At 44.6% G+C, this 23,102-nt stretch overlaps 1 protein-coding gene and 1 long non-coding RNA gene across 2 annotated transcripts in view; one reads left to right on the top strand and one right to left on the bottom strand.

Moving 5' to 3' along the window:
* Mindy4 (MINDY lysine 48 deubiquitinase 4) overlaps positions 1 to 10,030 on the bottom strand; it is a 108,187-nt gene extending 98,157 nt beyond the window's left edge. Inside the window, exons 1-3 of the mRNA XM_059257879.1 lie at positions 9,863 to 10,030; positions 6,768 to 6,887; positions 1,954 to 2,186 (exon numbers count right to left, since the gene is read on the bottom strand). Coding sequence (XP_059113862.1) covers positions 1,954 to 2,186; positions 6,768 to 6,887; positions 9,863 to 9,925 — 416 coding nt within the window. The 5' untranslated portion in view covers positions 9,926 to 10,030. The remainder of the gene's footprint in view (positions 1 to 1,953; positions 2,187 to 6,767; positions 6,888 to 9,862) is intronic.
* Positions 10,031 to 11,340: 1,310 nt separating this feature from the next.
* Positions 11,341 to 14,768, top strand: LOC131905880 (uncharacterized). Its single transcript, XR_009378067.1, has 3 exons — positions 11,341 to 12,411; positions 13,028 to 13,191; positions 14,544 to 14,768. It is a non-coding gene; the product is annotated as an uncharacterized LOC131905880 (long non-coding RNA).
* The last annotated feature ends 8,334 nt before the right edge of the window (positions 14,769 to 23,102 follow it).

The following is a 23,102-nucleotide window of genomic DNA, read 5'->3' as shown; positions in this document are numbered from 1 at the left end:
GATGCCAATGCATTGCTCTAAAGAAACAACACACTAAGAAAAATGAGGAGGCTACAGAATATGCTAAACTTGTGGCCAAGACAATGAAGAAAGCCACAGATAAGGCTGGGACAGATCACCAAGAGACGTAGGCTGGCCTCACTGAGCACTTCTACTTAAGTCTGAGTCCAGTCAAAAGTAAGTCTTCAAGAGTAACCAGACCTTCAATCTCAAAAGAAAAAAAAAGCAAGAAGTGAGAAAGAACAGGACTGAGGTAAAGAGGAGCTTTGTCTGCGCTGCTCAGAGGCCCACACTCCACTGATCCCAGATTTCTTCCCCTGGTCCCTGGTATACATGGTACTGATACCTACACTGTGTCATACCTCCCAGCAAGCCTTAGGTCACATATGAAAGCAGCAGTCGCTTGTGCCATTATCGGGGAATGTCAGGCAGAGGACAAAGCCAATGAAGGCTGGGGTGACCTAGAGAGAGCACCTGGAGAATTCCTGAAGCCCGAGCACACAGGCCTAGGAGGGAACTAGCTCCAGTGAACAGTGGGTGCTGGGCTGGTAGAGACTTGCAAAGTTATCCTAAGGTACTTGGGGTTTCTCCTAAAAGCTACAGGGAGTGCCTTGTGACCTTCAAGGAAGGAGTGGCTTGTCTCAGTGTGGACTGTGGAAGGCTTGCCCTGTCCAGGTCAGGGTGGAATCTGTGGATGTGCTGACCTCTGCATGGAGCCCAGGACAGCACTCATAAGAGTTACACAGGGAAAAAAGATGGACATATGAACAGAGGCCTTTGTCACTATGTCAGGAAGAGCAGCAGCATTTAGCATCACTGGGAACCAAAAGCTGACAGGATACAAAAAAAAAAAAAAGCAAGGAAAGAAAAAAAAAAAAAAGAAAGAGGCAAGGGAGCACAGAAGGTACCAAGGTGCATCAGGCTTGGGGAAATGGTAGGATCAGGACCTGGAGGCTTCAACTACCTCATTGTTTGGTTTGATCTCAGAAATACTGACTTTCCCAAACAGGCAGCAAATGCCTTTGCAAAAGAGGCCACCTTATACCACCTCCTGATCTTTCATGTTTAAAGCCTCAGGTTACTTCTCTATAGTGGCCTCACGCTTTCTTGACTTGACATTCATGCACTGAGCTTTTCCAACCCTCAGAAAGAAATGCTTTTCTGCCAAGTGGAAGAAAAGACCCATTCCCCAGAAGCTAACCCCACTACTGGTGACTTCATACAGTATGTGATCGTGTGAGTTACACACATCATTGGAGAGCATGTGTGCCATAGGATAGCTGCAAACTGGTGGAACTACTCTCCAAATAATGGAGGCTCAATTATGGATATCATGTACCTGTTTCAAAGAAAATCAAAGCAAGTCCCTGAACCTTAGGAATCATGGGATATAAAGTCAACCTTTTGAAACGTAAGTAAATACCATCATAAAATGGTCCACTCTCCTGGCCTTTTGAAGAAAATAACATGGCTCTGTGACAGAGAATTTGAAACACACAGTGTGGTAAACTCAGCAGTGATACCCAAAGATGTGCACGTCCAGATCCCTGGAACCCTACTATGAGATCTGTGATAGTTAATCCTCATTGTCAATATGACCGGACTTAGAATCACCTAGGAGATTGGTGAGACACACCTCTGGGTGCACCTGTGAGAGCATTTCCAGCAAGGTTTAACTGAATAGGAGAAGACCCACCCTGACGTGGGCAGGACCATCCCATGGCTGAGGAGAACAAAGGGGGTCAAAATGAATACACAGGCACTGAACCTAAGAACAGGCTGGGTGTTTCTGGGAAGGTAGTTTGTAAACATGACTGGCACTTAGACCCAGCTGACTTTAAAGAAGGCGGATATGGTTCTGTTTCCTGGCATCAACAAGTCACTGTGATTTGTTACAGCAGCAAAACAAGCTGCTAGGCAGAGTGAGGAGGAGGAGGAGGAAGAGGCAGATACCTGGCTTTGCCGGCTTCTGACCATGATATTCGTCTTCCTGTGTCTTCATCTGAAAGATCGTATATATTCACCAGTGTGGTCTCTGAGCATCTTGACGGCAGCTTATTATTTTTCTTTGCAACTGGGAGTTCAGGGATCGGGGCTTCTTGACTTAAGTTGTCTGTGTTCCCAGAATGGTGCAGAAAGTATCTGGTTATGAGCTCAAGGTTTGTTTTTAGAGGCTTTTCCTTTGCCTATCATTGGGGAGGGAAAAAATATCATTAACTGAATATACAGAGTTAGGAGAAGAGTGAAAGGATAACCATCTCAATTCTTTGACATAAGTTTACCAGCTTTTCCATCACACTGCACACTTCCTTATTCTGTGTGCCAGGCACTGTACTGGGTAGGGATTCAGAGACAGAGACGACATCTCTACTCCAGAAAAACTAACATCTTGTGCACTGTGATGTGAATAGAGGGCTGTCCAAAGCTAATCTCCTTTTGCATTCTTTCCCTATGGAATCAACTAGAAGAGACAGATCTTTTCATTTAAAAATGCAGTTTTAATTTTGTATTACACTTCATTGATAGGGTGGGGGTGCCACTGCAAGTGTGTGGCAATCAGAAGACCACTTAGAGTAGTCAGCTCTCTCCTTCCACCATCTCTCTGGCCTCTATAGAGCCAAGAAGCAGTTGAGACCTGTGCAGTAGACTATTTTAAGGTGTGTTACCTTTGTTTATGTTGCATTTGTTCAACTCCATGAAGCTGTGTTACTGTGCCTGTGTAAAACACCTGACGGCCTAATAAAGAACTGGCCAATAGCAAGGCAGGAGAAAGGATAGGCGGGGCTGGCAGACAAAGAGAATATATAAGAGAAATCTGGGAGGAGAGGGAGATGGAGAATACCCAGAGAAGAAGGAGGACTCCAGGGGCCAGCCACCCAGCTACACATCAAGCCACAGAGTAAGCATAAGATTTACAGGTAAGAGAACAGGGAAAGCCCAGAGGCAAAAGGGAGATGAGACGATTTAAGTTAAGAAAGCTGGCAAGAAAATAAGCCAAGCTAAGGCCAGGCTTTCATAATTAAGAAAAAGCCTCCATGAATGATTTACTTAGGAGCTGGTTGGTGGGCCCCACAAAAGAGTAAAATACCAAAAACAACATTTTGGTGTCCAACATGGGGCTAGAATTTAAAAAAAAAAAAAAAAAAAAAAAAAAACCAACAGCAGGCTTGAACATTTATTAGTGGGTGTTCTGGGATGTCCCCCACAGGCTCATGTTCTGAGTACTTGGTCACTAGCTTGTGGCACTATTTGGAAGTCTGTGGAACCTTTAGGAGATGGGGACTGGCTGGCAGAAATAGATAATAAGGGGTAAGATTTTGAAGGTCATACCTGCCTCTGATTCCAGCCCATGTTCTTTGTTTCTGGTCTACATCATGTTATAAGCCAACTCACATTCTAGCCACCCATCAGGATGGACCAAAATATCTAAAATCATGATCCCAGATAAACTTCCATCCTCTAAGTTGTTTCTGTTAGGTATTTTGTCATAGCAAAGACAAAGGTAAATAACATTGACCACTAGTGACTGCAGAACAGGAAGCAAGGGGTTAAAATGAAAAGAAAAAAGTCATCTGGGACTCACTCAGGTTATACCCCAACGATTTAAAATAAAAAAGTATGTAAAGAAACTCTTCAAGCAATAGTTTTTAGAATAAATGATATCAGTGTTTTCCAGCCTTGCCTGCATGAATATTTTCTTTAGAAGTTTTGGGATTTATTTTTTTTTTTTTTAATACATGACCAACTGAGACTTACTAAACTCAAAACAGCAAGAATTAGAGCTTTGATTTCTCGTGAACCCCTCCCCCCAAGTAATCTGAACAGACACCTAGTTGTCCAAGCAGTGATCCACAGTCTGACTTAGGAATCTGGCCATGTATCAGTTCCACCCCAAGAGCTGGGAGCTGGGAGCACTCAGTCCTGCTGAGCTGTGGCCAGACATGGGCCTTCATGAGGTGTATGCCAAGCCAAGAAGCCAAGTGTCCGATGAAGGGCCTGGTGCGGAGCCCCCAGCACAGGCCAAGTCCTTCCCCTCCTCCTCTCTGGCCAGGATCCATGACCAGTGGACAACACCGAGTTCAACAGCCTTATCAGATAATTAAAGCCAGAAATAAAGTTTATTTACTTGGTTTTTATAAGACCAAAACATTTATTTTGTTTTGGTCTAAATTAAGATTCCAATGAAGCAAGTTGAAGAAAACATGCAATTTATTTCAAAGGTCTTGCCTTTTCTCTCAGTGAGGTACCCTGGGGTCCTGGGCTGCCCACATTACACTTTTGTGAGTTTTTATAGCACTAAGTTCACAGTGAACACACAGCCTTGAAGTGAAGCTAATACCATTTCCCCAAACCCCAGTCTTACGTAGGTTTTCTAATCTATCACTTAACTGTCAGGAAAAACAAGGCAATGGGAGTATTCATACCAAGCTGTAGAGCTTCCCTGGGGTCAGGTAAGCTCTGGGCTCAGCAAATCTCAAAACTACTTGCAAAAGATAACTAGTAAGTATATTTTTCTTTAAAACATAGGCTCCAATTCATTCTATCATGGCTAAAAACTACTGTTTATGTCAAATAATCAGGGATTTACCCAGGTCTGATGATACCTTAAGTTTTGAAGATAATAGCTACTTTAGAGAGACGATGGTGTGGTAGAAAAATAAAAATAACTTAAATAACAAGATACTCCTAAGAAATTAGGTGAATATGTCAGGGGACCAGTATGGGTCTTTGGATTTCTGGGTAAAGGTCCTAGTCCCTGAGAAATATCTCCCTAACATGAACATCCCATGCCCTTACTTCCAAATCCAATAACTGAAGGGCACAGGCTGCTAAGTCAATGCATCCCTGACCCAGGACTGCACACATGCATGTATGGAGAACTAGAGCAGCTCAGCCTGGGGTTGACCTCACTTGGCTGCTGGGGCCTAACCTCCTCAAAGGGATCACAAGGGCTCCTGCAGGCAGAGTTGCTATAAACTGAGGGCCAGTGGTTGGGGTCTGCACACCTGCCTGGAATACCACCTTGCACTTACACAGGGCAGTCTGACCCAAGGTCCTCTTTGCCACGCCCTAAACAGTGGGTTAGTTGCCAAGAGACCTGGAGATTTTTCTGCATATTCCAAACAGTCTTGTTTATATTCCTACATACCCATTCGATCAGTTAGGATTTCATTTCATTTTATTTATTTTTATGTGTGGGAGGGGGTGATGTGTGTGTATGTGTATGTGTGAAGTATATGCACGTAAGTGTGCAGGTGTGCACAGCAGTTCACAGGCATGTGGAAGTCAGAGGGGGATGTCAGGTGCCATCCTTTATCGTTGTCTGCCTTATGGCCTTGAGCCAAGGTGTCTCACTGCACAGGAAGCTGGCTGGCCAGCAAATTCCTAGGTTCTGCCCATCTCTGCCCCTAGTGCTGGTGTAAGAGGAATGCACAGCTTTTTATGTGGTTGCTGGAGACTCAAACTCTTACCACCAAACCATCTCCCCACACCCAAGTCTTCTTTTGAAAATCAACCTCTAGCCCAATGCTGGGCCCAGTAACACTTGTAATTCCAATACTCAGAAGGCTGAAGCAGAATTGCCCGTGGTTTAAGGCTAGCCTGAGCTACGACGTAGAGAGTTTTGCCCCAGCCTTGGCTATAGAATAAGACTGTGTCTCAAGAAACAAAAAAAGAAAAAGGATCTCTACCCTAGTCCGTAAATGACTGTCAGATGTCAAACAGCCACTTTGGGTCACAGCACTCCCCAAAGGGCAAATTCCCAACATTCCAGTGGGTTCAGAGCTTCCGTACTGTGCCCAGAGAAGCTGGCCCAGAAGGCCAAGGCAAGATATCCTCACTTAACTCACCAAAGCATGCCTTCCCTTACATCTCACATGTCAGACTTCTGCATGAGATGTCACTTATGGCCTTGCATTTTAAAGTATAACAAACGCAGAATTATATGACTCTTCATGACTGTTCACTAGTTTCTCTCTAACTCTTCTATCATGCCCAAGCATGAAGCAACATTTGTTGGAAAGGACTCTTTCTTCTAACAGAAAGAGAAATTAAGTCAGGATTATAGCTTTTTGTATTCATGTATTGACTCCTCTAGCCTCTCACTCATTTATTACACAGATACATACATACGGATTCTTCAATAAGTCATAAGACAATTCATCAAATATGGGAACACAATATGAAAAAGACACACAGCCTCCGCCCATCAAGTAACTCCATGGGCATGAGGGAGGCAGACCCTACTGAAACAAAATGTTCTACTCAAATACAGGGCACGGAGGAAGCCTCCAGGGCAGCATGACGGCAGCAGGTGGGATAGGGGTCTGGGACTAAGGGGCCTTCTATACCTCAAGAAAACATATTTCCCTTGGCTTTCTCAACTCCCATACACCTGGGTGTGCTAAACCTAGCTTCCACCTCTGCTGACCTACATGTCACAAGAGATTTACAACCACAGAAGGGAAATCTTATTAAAAAAAATATACATATATAAATATATATATTGCATAATATATCCTTAAGCAGTCTTGCTAAAAATACCATTGTGTGTGGGGAAAGGGGAGCACAGAGAACAATGATCAAAGAATAGGCACGACAGGCCCTGACTCAGTGAGACAAAGTGCCCCCAGACCCACCAGGGGGCACTCAGGTCTGGTGGGGTGAACCTAGTTCACTCTGAGAGTTGTCATCTTGGCCAGTCCCCAAACCTCCTGCCACAGCTGCCAGGCCCTGGGTGCAAGGACACTGTCTCACAAGGCGCTCACCTTGTTCTCCCTGTAGAGAAACTCCAGATGGAGAACTTTGCGGAGATCATTTCTGCTGTTGATGCTGAGCTCACAGCGGGGGCGCTCCTGGTCCATGGTCACAGATGTCTTCTTCAAACCCTGAGGGGAGAAGTCTGAGTCACTGGTGGCCACTTGAAATGAAAACCTTCCTTTCTCTGACGCACGGTAAACAGAAAACTGCTGGGACTCATTAGGACAGGGCTCATCCTTGCAAGACCACAGCAGAGGCCCAAAGCTGACTTCAGAATCCATTCTCATCAAAACCGCTGGCCTTGACGGCTAGGTCAGTTTGGTTTGGGGTCAGCTAAGGCTGGGGCTGTGGACCCACTTTATAAATAACAATGAAACCCAGGTAACTAGCTTGCTGAAAGTCAGCTCGGGAGCTATGTGTCTGGCCTAGACGTGGGGCCATGAAAGACGAACCTTTCAAAATAAACGGAAGTTTGGGGGAAAAAAATACAGTCAAAAGGCCAACAATTGTTCTCTTAACTTTTCAGCGGAGGAAGCCAGGAGACATGTTTGAAGTCACATGATCCACATCAGTCTAGCCAGGGAGCCTGACTGGCACCCAGTCTCCTGCAGAGCGCCTCATGAATGTCTGCCAAGTCACCAGCAAACCACTACCCATCACCCACCCTAAACACACAGAGACCAAGGTCTAGTGACAGACAGTCAACTGGGGGAATCCTGCCCCCTGCCCCCAGGAGCTTGGCATCCTCATTGAAAAACCAGCCACAAGAGCTACCTCCTCCCATCACAGGACACTACGACTACCCAATGCCTGCAGAAGATGTCTCAACCCCTTCCTGCAGGGCCAGGGATATCCCTTGCTCCTGATGGATCCCAGACTGGATAGGCTTCAACTATTCCTGCAGTCTTTGTGCTCAAAATATTATAATGGCTCCAAATGCTGGAAAACAAAAACCTCACTCAGTGGTTGGGGGAAAGAAGGCTGGGTGAATGAGGAGGCAGGCTCAGAAGCAGCCCCCAAATCAGAAGCAATAGGAAAAGTAATTACAACTGGACGTGGTGATGCACAACTCGTAATTCCAAATACAGGAATCAAAAGCAGAATACTCAAGAGTATGAATATAGCCTGAGCTACATAGAGAGTTTAAAGTCAGCCTGGGCTACAGAGAGAGCTTGAAGAGAACCTGGGCAATATAAACATGACCCTGTCTCAAAACCACCCCAACCACCAACACCAAAAACACAAGCATTTGCCCTAGCCCATAGTTCTGGCTCTCTGTGATTTTTGTGAGTATCTTAGTTTCGGTTTCTATTGCTGTGATGAAACACCAAGACCAAAGCAATTTGGGGGGAGGGGGTATTTGGCTTACACTTCCATTCACTGTTCATCATTGATAGAAGATGGGACAGGAACTCAAACAGGGCAAGAACATGGAGGCAGGAGTTTCCATGCAGATGCCACGGAAGGATGCTGCTTACTGGTTTGTTCTTCACGGCTTGCTCAATTGCTTTCTTATAGAACCCAGGACCACCAGCCCAGGGATGGTCCTACCCATAATGGGCTGGGCCCTCCCTCATCGATCATTAATTAAGAAAATGCCCTATAGGCTTGCATACAGCCTGATCTCATAGAGGCATTTTCTTAACTGAGGTTCCCTCCTCTCAGATAACTTTAGCTTATGTCAAGCTGACATAAAACTATCCATCACAGTTAGTAACTAAAGATACCTCTCTTATACTTTTAGATAAAACAAGGGGAGGAAGAGGCGGTCAGGTAGTTAGATGGTTTCTGAGGTGGTACCCAGTTGGGAGGTCAGCGCGTTGGCCCTGTCGAGGTGAGACAAGCAGGTGTGACAGCTGTAATAGAAGTACTAATGAGCAAACAGTCAAGGTGAGCCCAGGACCAATCCTGATCAAATTCTGATCATGGGACCCAGGATGTCATTGAGGGTCTGGATTGCACTCAAGAAATGAAGGCTTCTCTGACACTTCCACATCTAGTGCCAGACTCAGCTTCAGCCTCTGAGCATGTCACTGCTAATCCAACTTTAACCCAAGACTCAGTAAGAGAAGGTCAAGGTAGACACAGTGAAGCCAGATGCATTACAATTTTTCAAAATAAACATAAATCATAAAAGCACACAAGCATTTGAAAACAGGCTCAATCAGAGCTGGGGAAGCAAGTATAAAGTTGATTAGCTATGTGCATGTTGTACGTAAGTATCAAATATAATCACTAATCCTCACTATACATTACACATGAGTGGAATTTCAAAGTTCCTGTTTATAGAAATGACGTAGTAATGTCGAATGTACATTGCAAACTAGTAACATATATCTAAACTTCCACTACTGACCTCAAATCCTTCCCCTTTGGTGTGTGTGTGTGTGTGTGTGTGTGTGGTGTGTGTGTGTGTGGTGTGTGTGTGTGTGTGTTTCCATCTCAAATAAGTGACCCTTGGACCAGCTGAATATGACATCACATGGAAGCACAGATCCCTTAGAGCATAGCCCTCAGCCACTTCATGTAAAATACAAACCAATGCCGAACTCCTGGCCTCCATGAAGCACCCTCCTCTCCTAGACTCCATGGGGTGCCCAAGATGCTCCTAACTTACAAACATTTTGAAAACTCTTCTGGGATGAGACAATAAGAGAATTCACATAATTCTTCTACAAAAGTTCATGCAGGATCTGGAATTTCCACTTTTGATTAAAATGACCAAAAGAACTGACTGTCCAGAACTTTCCTTTGGGGAAGTTCTTTCCTAGAGACATGTCCTGTGCCCCAGACTGGGAGAACGTGCTCTGCCCTGGACACCTTTGCCAACCTGGCACTGCCGTGACCACTGGTGCCAGGGGAGGGCAGCAGACCAAGGGCCGGCCTGGCATTGTGGAAGTACCCTCGGACTAGGAAGGACTGGCTTCTGGGAAATGTAGTTTCCCTGTCTCAAGAAAGGGGCGCTCTTAGGGGGAATCTCTGAGGCTAACACAAGGAGTGGAATGCTCCCCCATCCCGGAAGGTGCAAAGATACTGACGGAAACCCCAGGCTGCCCCCCAACTTTAGAGCGGCCTCCTGGGCTTTGGAGTGTCCAGCCATTACCTTTCTGCTAAGAAACTCCCTGACCAGGGAGGCGGCCACCTCCTCCACGTACAGGCTGTCCATGCTGCTGGCGCTGACCCCGAGGCCACGTGGCCGCCTGCAGCCCCAGGCCGCCTAATCCGTTGGGCCCAGTAAAGCGGCGTTGCCGTGGCGACGGTGGCCTCCGCGCCAGGAAGAACTCCTCCCCTTCCTGGGGAACCAGCGTTCTAGGAGAGCGGGAGGGAAGAAGGGAGGAGCATCCTCCAAGCTGCTGGTCTTCGCAGGAGGCAGTGGAGCAATTGAGGGCGGGACTGACTGCTCACCTCCTGTGGTGGATTAAGTGCTCCAATCGGAAGGTTCCATTTCTCCACACTTTAAATGGGAAGCACGCCTACCCTGAGCTTCTTAAAGGTCTGAGCCGGCGGGAAAGTGTCCGCAGCGATCCACCCTCAGGACTACAGTTGCCTCCCAGGTGCGCTGACACAGACCTTAGTGGCCAGTCCTCTGTATAGCAAGGAGGCCAAGAGTCTGATTCCTAGCATCTAGAAACTGGAAGGGATGAGAGAGGGGAGAAGCCCAGGTCTTTGCCGGTTACTTGGGTATCACCTCAACCTTCTTCACCTCTGTACTTCCCTGATGTGTTGGTTTGGTGGGACCGCCATAATAAAATGCCGCCATCTGTGGCTTCAATGGCAAAATTACTGTCCTGCAATCTTGTAGCCTCCAAGTTTGTGATCAAGGTGTCCCCAGGGCTCTTCTTGCCTGGGACCCCTCTCATTGCCTCCATCTTCTTTCCATGTCTCTACAGAGCTTCTCTCTAAATGTGTCTGTGTGCTCGTCAACTCTTCTTTGAAGACACTGGTCACAAAAAGTTAAATGTCCACCATAATGACCTCGTTTTTATCTTACCTGACTTTCAGATAGGTCACATTCTGGATACAAGGCATTAAGACTTAAAACTGTGAACTTTAGGGTCTCAATTCAGCACACAGCACCTATACTGCTACTTATATATTATTTTCTTTAAACCAACATGCTTCTTATTTTTTTTCTTAAGAGTTCCCAGGCAGTAAGACCCACAAAAATCTTGTTTGTATGAGTATTAAATTCTAATAAATGTTAAAACATTTACAAAAGCAGAAAGGTATGTTTTTATCTAAGCTAGGCACATGCACTGTGGTTGGGAGGCATCGTGCTTCATCTCATGTCCTGAGGATATCACTGTATCAGGACAGTTCGAATTACAGTTTCCAGGCATCCTCACCTTCTAAGCCACCGAAGTTCTCTGCAAGGGCACTCTTGAGGCCTTGGGGCTGTGAGGTCTCGCATGTGGAGAGAGTGAAGATGGCAGTAAGGAAACTTACCAGGGAACCTGCTATTTCAGATGCAAAAAAACACACTAATAAATGTGTTATAATTTAAAAACACAAGGCAGACTTATTTACATATACAGGTAAGAGCTTGCATACCAAAAATGGTAATTGCTGTAGAATAATCCTCTTGTACACTGTAAAGATTCGTCACTCAAATTGGTTTAATAAAATACCAATAGCCAGGCAGGAAGTATAGGTGGGGTAACCAAACTAAGGATGATGGGAAGGAAAAGGGTGGAGTCAGGAGTCTCCAGCCAGACACAGAGGAAGCAAAAAGAGAATGCCGTACTCACAAAAGGTACCAAGCCACATGGCTAAACATAGATAAGAATAATGGGTTATTTTAAGTGTAGGAGCTAGTTAGTAATAAGCCTGAGCTAATGGCCAATCATTTATAAGTAATATTAAGCTTCTGAGTAGTTATTCAGGAACTGGTGGGAGGGAGAGAACCATCTGTTTACAAGTAATGGCTTGTCTTAGTTTTGTTTCCTGTTGCTGTGACAAAATACTGTGATCCACAGTTCCAGGTTATACCTCACCAAAGTCACAGCAGCAGGAACTTGAGGGAGTTGGTCATATCACATCCATAAACAAGAATAGAGTGTAATGAATATATTCGTGCCCAGCTAATCTCTATCAGAACACAGTCAAAAGAATGACCAGTGGTGAACAATGCCTTGGGGAACTGTAAGAGAATCTCCAGGAAAAAAGGCAGAGGGTCTTTGACCTCAGGTACACTTGGTTCCCTGGATTGTTCTTGGACATGATTCCATGCCTCCTGTGACAAACATTTACAATTAATTTATGATATGTTTATTCTTGTTGGATGTCAGCACAAAACTGTAGAGCCCTATCTGATCAGTGGGCCCTGAATCTGGATCTGGCCTTCTGCCTGGCTTTCACGATTTCTCAGATATAATTGATAGTACATGCCAGGCAATTGTGTTTCAACTGCTCTGCCCTGAGAAAATTCTAGGAAAGGACTTCTCTGTTAATATTTAGTGTGTACTTACTAACATTTATTTACATGTTTTTCTGAACTCAAACAACCTTCCTTAGATCATTGGATGCTTTGTTTCATTCATGTATATAAAAGTACCCTGAAACTGAAGTAAGGTTTTCTACAGCATTAGACTGTGGTCCAGCCCGTTCTTTCAGGTCCTCAGATCCCAGGTCCAGCAGACATGATCTGCACAGGTGAGCTAAAAGGTTGACAAACCTCACTCCTTTTAAGATTTATTTATTTTTATTCTGTGTATGTGTAATGTTACTTACATTCACGTATGGGTACCATGTACATTTGTGGTGCCCAGGGACTCAGAAGAGGATGTTGGGTCCTATGGTGATATTTTATTTGTACTGAAATGTGATTTTATTTGTATGTTAATAAATAAAGTTGCCTGGGGGTCAGAGCTAATAGCAAGCCATAGCAAGAGCCAGGTGGTGGTGGTGCACACCTTTAATCCAGATCACATGACAGACAGATCTCTATGTGTTCAAGGATACAGCCAGCATGGAGACACACGCCTTTAATCTCAATACCAACCATAGAAGACCTGGAGGTCTGTATAGACAGGCAGTGACGAGGAGGTCATGTGGTTGGGTTTACAACCAATGAGAAGGCAGAACAGAAAGTCAATAAAAAGACAGATACACAGGAAGTAGGTCTCTTTCTGAGGGGAAGGACGGCAGCGGCAGGAAGGGTAAGAAGGTGGTTTTAAGTCTCAGCTCTCAGCTACTGCTCTGAACTTTTGAGCTTTTAACTCTGCATTTGGCTCTGTGTTTCTTATTTAATAAGACTGTTCATCTACAGGGTCCCCTGCAGCTGGAGGTAACAGATGACTGGGGTTCACTACGTAGGTGCTGGGCATTGAACCTGGATCCTCTGCAAGAGCAACAAGTATTCTACCACAGAGCAATCTCTCCAGCCCCACTTCTTCACTCTTACACAGTTCAAGATCTCCTGCCTACAGAATGGTACTACCCACAGTCTTCCCACCTCAATTACCATACTCAAAATTATCCCCCACAGCCAACCTAATCTAAATAATCCCAGAGTCTTTCTTCCTAGGAAACTCTAGACTGTCAAGTTGACAACTAAGACCAACTGTCGCAGTGTTGTGTAAAAAAAAAAAAAAAAAAAAAAGAATCAAAAGATACTGGGTATGGTGGCACATGCCTTTGAATCCAGCACTCAGGAGGCAGAGATAGGTGGGTTTCTGTGAGTTCCAGGTCATGCCAGGCTACCTAGCAATACTGTTTCAAAAACAAAAAAACCAAAGAAATAAAATATTCCTCTGTGGAGGTCAAGATCAAGATCAAATTCCAGGTGTGATGGTTAATCTTGCTTGTCAACTTGACTGGATCTGTCTGGAATAAGCTGAAAAGGGCAAGTCACCGGGCACTCCTGTGAGAGATTTTCTTGGTATTATTTGAAGTGGAAAAACTTACCCTTAATGTGAGAAGCACCTTAAGTGGCAGCCCAGATACAAAAGAGATGGAAGAAGGAATCTTACCTTTTCACTAGCTTGCTTCTTTTCTGGCCGGCAAGTTCCTCTATTCTGTGGCTGCTGCTACTGATTCCTTTGCTAACATTAAAATCAGTTTCTTTCCTTTTTTTTGTTTTTTGTTTTTTGTTTTGTTTTGTTTTGTTTTGTTTTTCGAGACAGGGTTTCTCTGTGTAGTTTTGGTGCCTGTCCTGGATCTCACTCTGCACACCAGGCTAGCCTTGAACTCACAGAGATCTGTAGCAGGAATCCTAAAAGGTCTTATTAATTAAATCAAACCTGAGGCCAGTTATTGGGGTGAATGCTGGAAGGTCAGAGAAGCAGAACAAGCCACAGCTTCCTCACCCCGACAGTTCCTCAGCTGATCCTGTTTCCTCAGACTGGAAGCTTCTGTGTCCTCATCCCAATGGCTCTCAACCGAACTGCTGCTTGAAAGCCTAAAAGCTTAACCAGCCAAATGCTTCTAGTTCCTGGTCTTCACGCCTTATATACCTTTCTGCTATCTGCCATCATTCCCTGGGATTAAAGGCTTGCTTTGTGGGATTAAAGGTGTGAGTCACCATGCTTGGCTGTATCCTTGAACACATAGATTTCTGCCTCTGGAATGCTAGGATTAAAGGTGTGAGTGCCACCATTTTCTAGTCTTTGTATCTAGTGGCTATTCTGTCTCTGACCCCAGATAAGTTTACTAGGGTGCACAATATTTTGGGGAACACAATACCACCACAGAGATCCACCTGGCTCTACCTCCCAAATGCTGAGATTAAAGGCGTGTGCCACCACCACCCAGCTAGACTCAGTTTCTTTTGGCTTCCAACATAGACTGAAGGCCAGCAGCTCTTCAGGATTCCTTCAGGCTATTGGCACTACATTGGGACAACTGCCACATCCAGCCTCACAAGACTGAGCAACTACTGAATTCTTGGCCTCCCCAACATGAAATAGCCATTTTGGACTACCTAGACTACAGTGTATAAGCCCATCTAGTAAATCGCCTTTAAATATACATTTGTTCTATTGGCTCTGTCCTGGAGAACCTTAACTAATAAAGGGGCAAAGAAAAACACCATGCATTTGTTCTTATTTATTCATTACTTATTCACTAATAAATACATGTGGAGCCATGCCATATGCAGAGTATACAAATGTTAATAACTTAACACTGTAAAATATGTCTTCACAGAGAACAGAGAAACGGGGAAAATGTCAGAGACAGACAAAAGGAAAAGAAAATGGCACATCAGATATTTTTAAGTCATAGATTTAAAGGAGAGAAAACACAGAAATATAAGAGGTCTTTGGGTAGGCAGAGGTTACACTTTTTTAAAAGTTCATCACAGGATTGGAGAGATAGTTCAGTCAGTAAAGTGTTTAACATTCAGGAATGAGAACCTGGGTTTGATCCAGAGCACCACGTAAAAAGGAGAACAGCATGGTAGTACACACTGATAATCCTGGAGTGGGGAGATGGAGATAGGCAGATCTCTGGGGCTTGCTTACCAGGCAGCCTAGGCTAATCAGCAAACCCCAGACCCCAGATCCCTGTCACATAGAACAAGGTGAACAGCTCCTGAGGAACAACAATATAAGATTGGCCTCCAGCCTCTGTGCGTGCATGCGTGTGTGTGTGTGTGTGTGTGTGTGTGTGTGTGTGTGTGTGTGTGTTCACCAAGTAGGATCATATAATATTTCAGCCAAATCCAAAAGAAGAGAACACATAAGTTCTGCAGAGACTTGGAGGAAGAGCACTCCAAGCAAAGAAACGCCAGTGCAAAAGGCCCTGAGATGGCCTGATGCTTGGGAAACAGCAGAGGCCAGAGGGCAGAAAGAAAAGGAGGAAACGTGGTAGAATAGTCTGGGAAGAAACAATGATATAATAAAGAGTGACAGTGTGCCCCTCCCTTTGACTACCAGACTATTGAGAAAATGGACTACAAGGAATTGGAATTTCTCCAGGAGTCTCATACTGGGGATGGAAAAGGCTGGGGCCTTGGTACCAGAGAGACAGACAGCTTGTCTCCCAGGAAGAAACGGCACACAGTTCTGACAACTTGCTCGTCCACCTTTCAGGAGAGACATCAACAAGTGAATGCTGGACAGAGCCAACCCTTGACCAGAACTGCTGAGCTATGCATATCTCTGACCCTCTATTTAAACCTGAATCTCATGTTGGGATGCTGAAGATGATGGGCTCTCTCCTCACCCATGGGGAGTGTCACCGGACCTCATTATTTGCTCCTCTTCCAAATGTGGGCACACTGAATAAATCTGCTGCTGCTTACTGAGGACAGACGATTGAGCCTAGTCTAGCTTCTAACAACCCTAAAACCCAAGAGCACAGCTGCATCGGCCTGTGCCCATCAGCAGAATGTATGTTCTTAGAAGTGGGCACCCTTTGGAGAGTTAGGAGCAAAGGAGGGATGCGATCTAACTGGTTTTGACAGGGTTCTTCTGGCTCTGTTGTTCACAATGGACTATAGAGGAACAAGTCTGGAAGCAGGAAGACTAGGAAAGAGTTATAACAGCCACCTGGGAAGGGTTTAGGATGAGTATAGCAAGAGAAGGGAGAGAGAGGGAGAAAGAACAAGGGAGGAAAAGAGGGAGATGGGGAGGAAGGGAGAGAGAGAGAGAGAGAGAGAGAGAGAGAGAGAGAGAGAGAGAGAGAGAAGGAGGAGGAGAATTTTTCTATAAAGCATTCATATCTATACTCTGTCCAAGTGTGAGTCAATGGACTCCTATGTTCGTTTGTATGTCTCTAGTCCAGGGATGCGTGGAGCCCTGCCCGGTTCTGGCAGCAGGAAGCATCAGGTGTGATGCTTGGAACAGGGACAGGGGTTTTGTGAAAGCATTGTCTCCTTCACAATGCTGTAGGAGGGACACTAACTAACAGGACCCTTCCAGTTCAAGACTCCTGAGGACAGTGCAGAGCTAGCTGTATACCCCAGTTAGGTGGTTTTCAGAAGACAAGCAAACACATTGTCCCCATCACCATGCCGTGCCCAGAGCCAGGAGATGGGAGCGTGGATTTGATGAGATCAACAAGCTGGGCCAGTTTAGTTAGCAGGACATTGTGAAAGTCTTCCTGAGGACTTGACTTTTAGAATTCCCCAGCCATTTAGTCCCTCCCTCCAGAGGTCAGTGGATCCTTCCAGGCAACCATCCAGGCAACATAAGAAATAGCTCATCCACACACTCTCTCATGGCCCTACCCTGGCAACCGCAACCCAATCTCTGTCCCTAGGCTGTATCCCCATGGCCACCAACATGAGCTTTTGAGATCGTCACAAGCCCTGAAAGCCCTAAAGGATGAGATATAGTCTTACACTCTCCCCAGAGAAGCCCACTTCCACATCCATAGGAGTCATGGGGACTAGTTGTCTGAGGGTCTGTGTGGGCCAGGATATAAAGACATGGAAGTTCATAGAGACACGAAGAGAAGGAGCCCCCTCTCCCAGGAGTCTTGTTGGAGCCTTTAGCCAGCTGAGAATCAAGGATCCCAACACAACTAATGTTTGATTAAGGCCTTTCTTTTTTCCAAGCTGTAAAAATCTACAATTTTCTAGTACTCTCACCAGACACCCCACTGACAATTTATGATGCCACCTAGGCTCGCTAGTACCTGCCTAGGTTCCTTGACACAGAGCTAGCATTCTTCTCGAAGCACTATGCAGACCCTGCCTGTGTTGGCTGTTAGTAAATTTGGGGCCAGTCTATTCTGAAACACCATCACTGGTCAGAGAACATAGTTGTCTTTATATGACTTGTACCAAAGAAATAAGTGCTCTCAACTGCTGGCTTCCACCATGGGGACGTTCTCGTTTTTGGACTGAGATGACCTCCAGGGCCAAGTCCCAAGCTACCGAGAAGGAAGGGCAGTGAAACCAGCTCAATTCACTTGGTTCTTGCTGGGGGTTAAACGTTAGTTTTTCTTCAAATTTTTGAGAAAGGGAGAGATGGACAGGGATACTTTGAAAAGGTAAATCAGGTAGTAGACAAACTAGTGTGCAGAATCCTTACCCAGTAGTGGGGAGATACAAAAATGTCTCAGTTCCCCAGAAGACATAGATGATAGAGGGTGGATCAAAAGAAGGAGAGGAGCCAGCATGATGGCTGAGAAGAAAGCCAGCTGGTCAAAACACAATCAATCTCTCTGTCTCCCTGTCTCTCTCTCTCTCTGTCTCTCTCTCTCTGTGTCTCTCTCTCTCTGTCTCTCTCCCTCCCTCCCTCCCTCATTTATTGTTATCTGTTGTGTGTGTGCATATGCACGAGTGTGACCGTGCTTGTCACAATCCATGTGTGGAGGGTTTCGGCAGCTGGTTCTCTCTGTATCCCAAGGGCTTCACTCAGGCCGTTAGGCTTGGCAGTGCCCACGCTGCTGGCTCCTCTCTGTATTTTCACCCTCCCTCTCTCACAAAAGGGGGTTGTGCTGGGACTAAGAGTCTACATGAGCCATAAAAACCTCTGGTGAGCATAGATTTCCTAGGATTACCCTATTTTCTACAGTATTTCTTTTTAATAATTAAATCTACTTCTTGACAATTTCATATATATATAATTCATTCAGATTATACTCAACATCACTGTCTCCTATCTCCCCCACCCTTCACTCTTGTCAAACTCCCTGGCTTCCTTGCAGGGCTTTTCTTCTGCTTTCTGGGGCCCTTTCGTGTCTTCAAGACCGTATCATGTGGGAGACTCTGACATATTACCAAGTTCAGCTTGAGTTCTTTGTTTTGCAACCCAAATGGGTGATGTCTTCAGCCATAGAGTCTTACCATCCAGTTCTGGTGAGCAACCAAGCGCAATGGCGGTAGCCTGTGTTATTTTGGGGATGGAGGAACTTTGTAACCAGCAGCTATTAGGGAGTACCACATACACAATGCTCGAATTTTCACTTGATTACCTGTGACTTCTGGATTCAGCATTATTCATTCACGTAGAGTACTTCTGTTCAAATTCTTTTCAAAAATGTTTTCTTGGTTAACTTAAAGAATATTAGACTTCCCTACGACTTCTTCATACATCTTTAATTTTGGTCACACAACTCCCTCTCATCCTTCCTCTCTCCCGTACCGACCCCTTTCTCCATTTAGACCTTGCCACTCCCAGTATTCTCCCTTCTTCTATCATTTCACAGCTGTTCTGTCATCATCCTCCCCAAATCAGGCCTCCTCCCCCCACTACACGGCCCCTTTCTAATTTCCTGGTCTCTATGGACACTCCAAGTTAAACACACAGATGTAAAAATTCAAAGCTTTGATCTACAAATTAGAGAGAACATGTAGTGTCTGTCTCCTTGGCCTGGGTTTAACTCATTTACCGTAATGTTTTCCATTTCCATCCATTTTCCTGTAAATTTCATGATTTCCTGTTGCTTTACAGCTGAGTAAAATTCCATTTTGTATATGTGCCACATTTTCATTGGCTATTCACCGGTTGATGGACATCTAAGTTGGTCCCATTTCCTTTCTATCACACAGTGAACATGGATGTAAGAGTATCTCTGGCCGGGCAGTGGTGATGCACGCCTTTAATCCCAGCACTCAGGAGGCAGAGGCAGGCGGATCTCTGTGAGTTCAAGGCCAACCTGGTCTACAGAGCGAGATATCCAGGAAAGACGCAAAGCTACACAGAGAAACCTTGTCTGGGGGGGGGGGGGAGTATCTCTGTAGTAAGATACGGAGTTTTTTGGGCAAATCCAGAGTGGAATATCCAGATCATGTAGTATATCTAACTTTTAGGTTTTTGAGAACACTCCATGGTGATTTCCAAAGAGGCTGCACCTTGGTACCAACGTGGATGAGGGTTCCTTTTCCTCACATCTTCCCCAGCTTTCGTTGTTATTTGTTTTCTTCACGATAAAGACTGGATGATGGTGAGGTTGAGTCAAAGCAGTTTTAATCTGCATTCCTCTAATGGTTAAAGATGTTGAACTTTTTTTTTTTTTTAATTTATTATGTGTAGTGTTCTGCCTGCATGTTTGCCTGCAGGCCAGAAGAGGGCGCCGGATCTCATTTTAGATGGTCGTGAGTCAGGATGTGGTTGCTGGGAATTGAACTCAGGACCTCTGGAAGAGCTGCCAGTGCCCTTAACCTGCAAGCCATCTCTCCAGCCTGTACATTTTTTTTTTCTTGATGTTTGTTTGCTATTTGTATTTCTCCCCTTGGGAATTCTATTCAGTTCTGTAGCTCATGTTTTCACTGAGAAATTCATTTTCTCAGTGTTTTAGTCTTTGTGGTTCTGTGTCTATCTGACATACACATGAGGATGTTCTCCCATTCTGTGGCTGCCTCTTCAATCTACTGCTTCCTGTGCTGTACAGAGCTTTATAGTCTCATGAGGTCCCATTTGATGACTGTTGGTCTTATTCCCCTAGTGACTGGGCTTCTCCCCAGAAAGTCCCTATTTGTGCCTACATCTTAAAGTAGACTCCCTACTTTTACCTCTGGCCGCTTCAGAGTTTTAAGGCCTTTGATCAGTACCATGGCCATTTGAAGTTGGTTTTTGTACAAGGTAAGAGAGAGGAAATCTAGTTTCATTCATCTACAAGTAGATATCCAGTTTTTCCAGCATTAATTTTTGAAGATGCTATCATCTCTCCAATGTGAATTTTTGGCAACTTTGTCAAAATTCAGGTGGTAGTAGTTGTGTGGATTTACAGCTACATCCTCTAGTCTACTCCATTGATCTATGTGTCTGGGATTTGGCCAATAAATAACGTTTTTATTACTGTGGCTCCATAGCATAATTTGAGATCAGGTGTGGTGACACCTCTAACTCCATTCTTATTGCTTGGGATTGCTTTCACTAAATGTGATCTTTTGTGCTTCCATGTTGTCGTTTAATTTTTCTCTTTTGGGGGGCCCACCACCCAGCTCCCCAATAAGTCACACACAAAGACTTGTTCTTAATTATGATTTCCCAGCCTTAGCTTGTTTTTTGCCAGCTTTCCTTAACTTAAATTTATCCCATCTATCTTTGCCTCTGGGCTTTTCCCATTTTCTTCTGTAAATCTTACTCTTACTCCATAGCTTGCTGTGTACCTCGGTGGCTGGCCCCTGGAGTCTTCCTTCTTCTCTAGCTCTTTCTCTCTCCTCCCAGATTTCTCCTTCTATATATTCTCTCTGCCTGCCAGCCCCTCCTATTTCTCTCTCCTTCCTCGCTATTGGTCATTCAGCTCTTTATTAGACCATCAGGTGTTTTAGACAGTCACAGTAATGTATCTTCACAGAGTTAAACAAATGCAACATAAATAAAAGCAATATACCTTAAAATAATATTCTGTAACACTTCCATGTGAACCTTAAAGATTATGTTTTCTGTGTGTGGAGAATGGTCCTGGTATTTTTATTAAGATCGCATTGGATTTACAGATTGCTTTCGGTAGAGTGAGCACTTTCACGGTCTGCATTCTCCCAAGCCATGAGCAGGACAGGGTATTCCCATCTTCTCGTGTCTTCTTCAATTTCTTTCTTCAAAGTTCTAAAGTTTTCTTTTTTTTTGTTTTGTTTTGTTTTTGGGTTTTGGTGGGGGGTTTTTTTGTTTGTTTGTATGTTTGGTTGGTTGTTTGATTGGTTTTGTTTTGGTAGAGGCATTTTGTTCTTTGGTTAAATTTATTCCAAGCTATTTTTGTGACTATTATAAATGGGATCGATTCCCTGGTGTCTTTCTCAGTCTATTGGTGGCAGACTACAGGTTTTCATTGCTGGTATTGTATCTTGTCATTTAACCAGAAGTGTTCATCAGCCTTAAGAGTTTTCTGGTGGAGTCCTTAAAAATCTCTTATATATTAAGACTTCTTTTCCTATAATATCCCTTTTATTTCCCTCTCTCGTTTTATTGCCATGGTAGTTTGAATTTAACTGGCCCCTGTAATCTCATAGGGAGTGGCACTATTAGGAAGTGCGGCTTTGTTGGAGTGGGCATGACCTTCTGGAGGAAGTGTGTGACTGTGGGGATGGGCTTTGAGGTTTCCTATGCTCAGGATACCGCCCAGAGTCTTAGTCGACTTCCTGTTGCCCACAAGATGTAGGGCTCTCAGCTATGTCTGCCTGCACACCACCATGCTCCCCACCATGATGATAATGGACTGAACCTCTGAAACTGTAATTGAGCCACCCAATTAAATGTTTTCTTTATAGGAGTTGCCATGGTCATGGTGTCTCTTCACAGCAATAGAAACCTACCTGAGACAGTGGTGTTGGTTTGAAAGGTTGTGATACCTTTAGTATCAGGTGGAAACTTGTAGAAAAAAAATGGGTCATTGTGAGTCTTGGGGTTTTATAGCCTGGTCCCCTCTCTGCCACTTGACAGCAAACACAATGTTACCAGCTGTCTCATGCCCCTGTACTGTGCCTTCCCTACCATGATGAACTACATTCCTTCTTAAACAGTGAGCCAGAGTAGACCCTTCCTCACTTCAGTTGCTTCTTGTCATGTGTTTGGTCCCAAGCAATGAGAAAAGTAATACAACAGGATTGAGTGAAGTGAGTCACCAGTTGCTAGAAGTTGACTTCAGGGAAGTTATAGAGGCAATGCCAAGGAATGGTCAGCAAGATGGTTGTATTTCCTGCTTTGGTTCACTATCTGATTCAGCAGACAGATGTCACAGGTTGACCACACAATACTTTTCTTCTCAGTTAAGACTCAAAGGAAAACAATGTGAAGGCAAAAAAGGCATATTTTATTAATATATCCATATCAAGTTTTATCCACTCCCTACCAGTTGTCCCTTTTCTTTATCCCAAGCTGCTGTGTCGATTTTTGCATTTCCTAAGTGGCCCCTAACATAGGAAGTGTCCTAAAGACACCTCCACTCTTTCCAGCTTTACATCTTGTGCCTCTTGCTCTTCCCAGGACCCAGCTCTCTGACCTCTTAATCTCATGCTCTGGACAAATCTATGTGCCTTGTCCAGTGGTTCTGCTGGGGCCACTTTTCCCCTAAGGTGGACAAAATTCTCAAGATCCACATATCAAGCTGATGTTCATGGAGGTCTCTCCTCCTTCCATTTCCTAAAATCTCCTAAAGGTTGTTGTGATCTGTTCAAGCTTCAAGGAAGTGCCTGAGGATTATCATAGGATTTGTTTCCTTCCAGCATTCCTGGCTGGAGCCATTTGTAAAGACAATAGCATTTGGAACAGGCACAGATCCATACTCTGGTTGAAGGGTCATTGCTTCACAAACTACCAATGCCTCTAGAAGGCAAAGGCTAGACCTTTGTTGAAGAAGACAGCCTAAGAGCTCTGGTTTTTCTCAGGGCCTGGTTATATGGTTGAGCATTAAGTTTAAAAGTGATAATGAAAGGACCAAGCAGACACCATAACAGGCTGTTCAGTCTTCTCTCAACCAGTAAATTCAGAGGTTACACACCCTCACCCAAT

Source organism: Peromyscus eremicus, chromosome 3, assembly GCF_949786415.1.
Source record: "Peromyscus eremicus chromosome 3, PerEre_H2_v1, whole genome shotgun sequence".
NCBI lineage: Eukaryota > Metazoa > Chordata > Mammalia > Rodentia > Cricetidae > Peromyscus > Peromyscus eremicus.
This window is presented reverse-complemented; position numbering and strand designations above follow the sequence as displayed.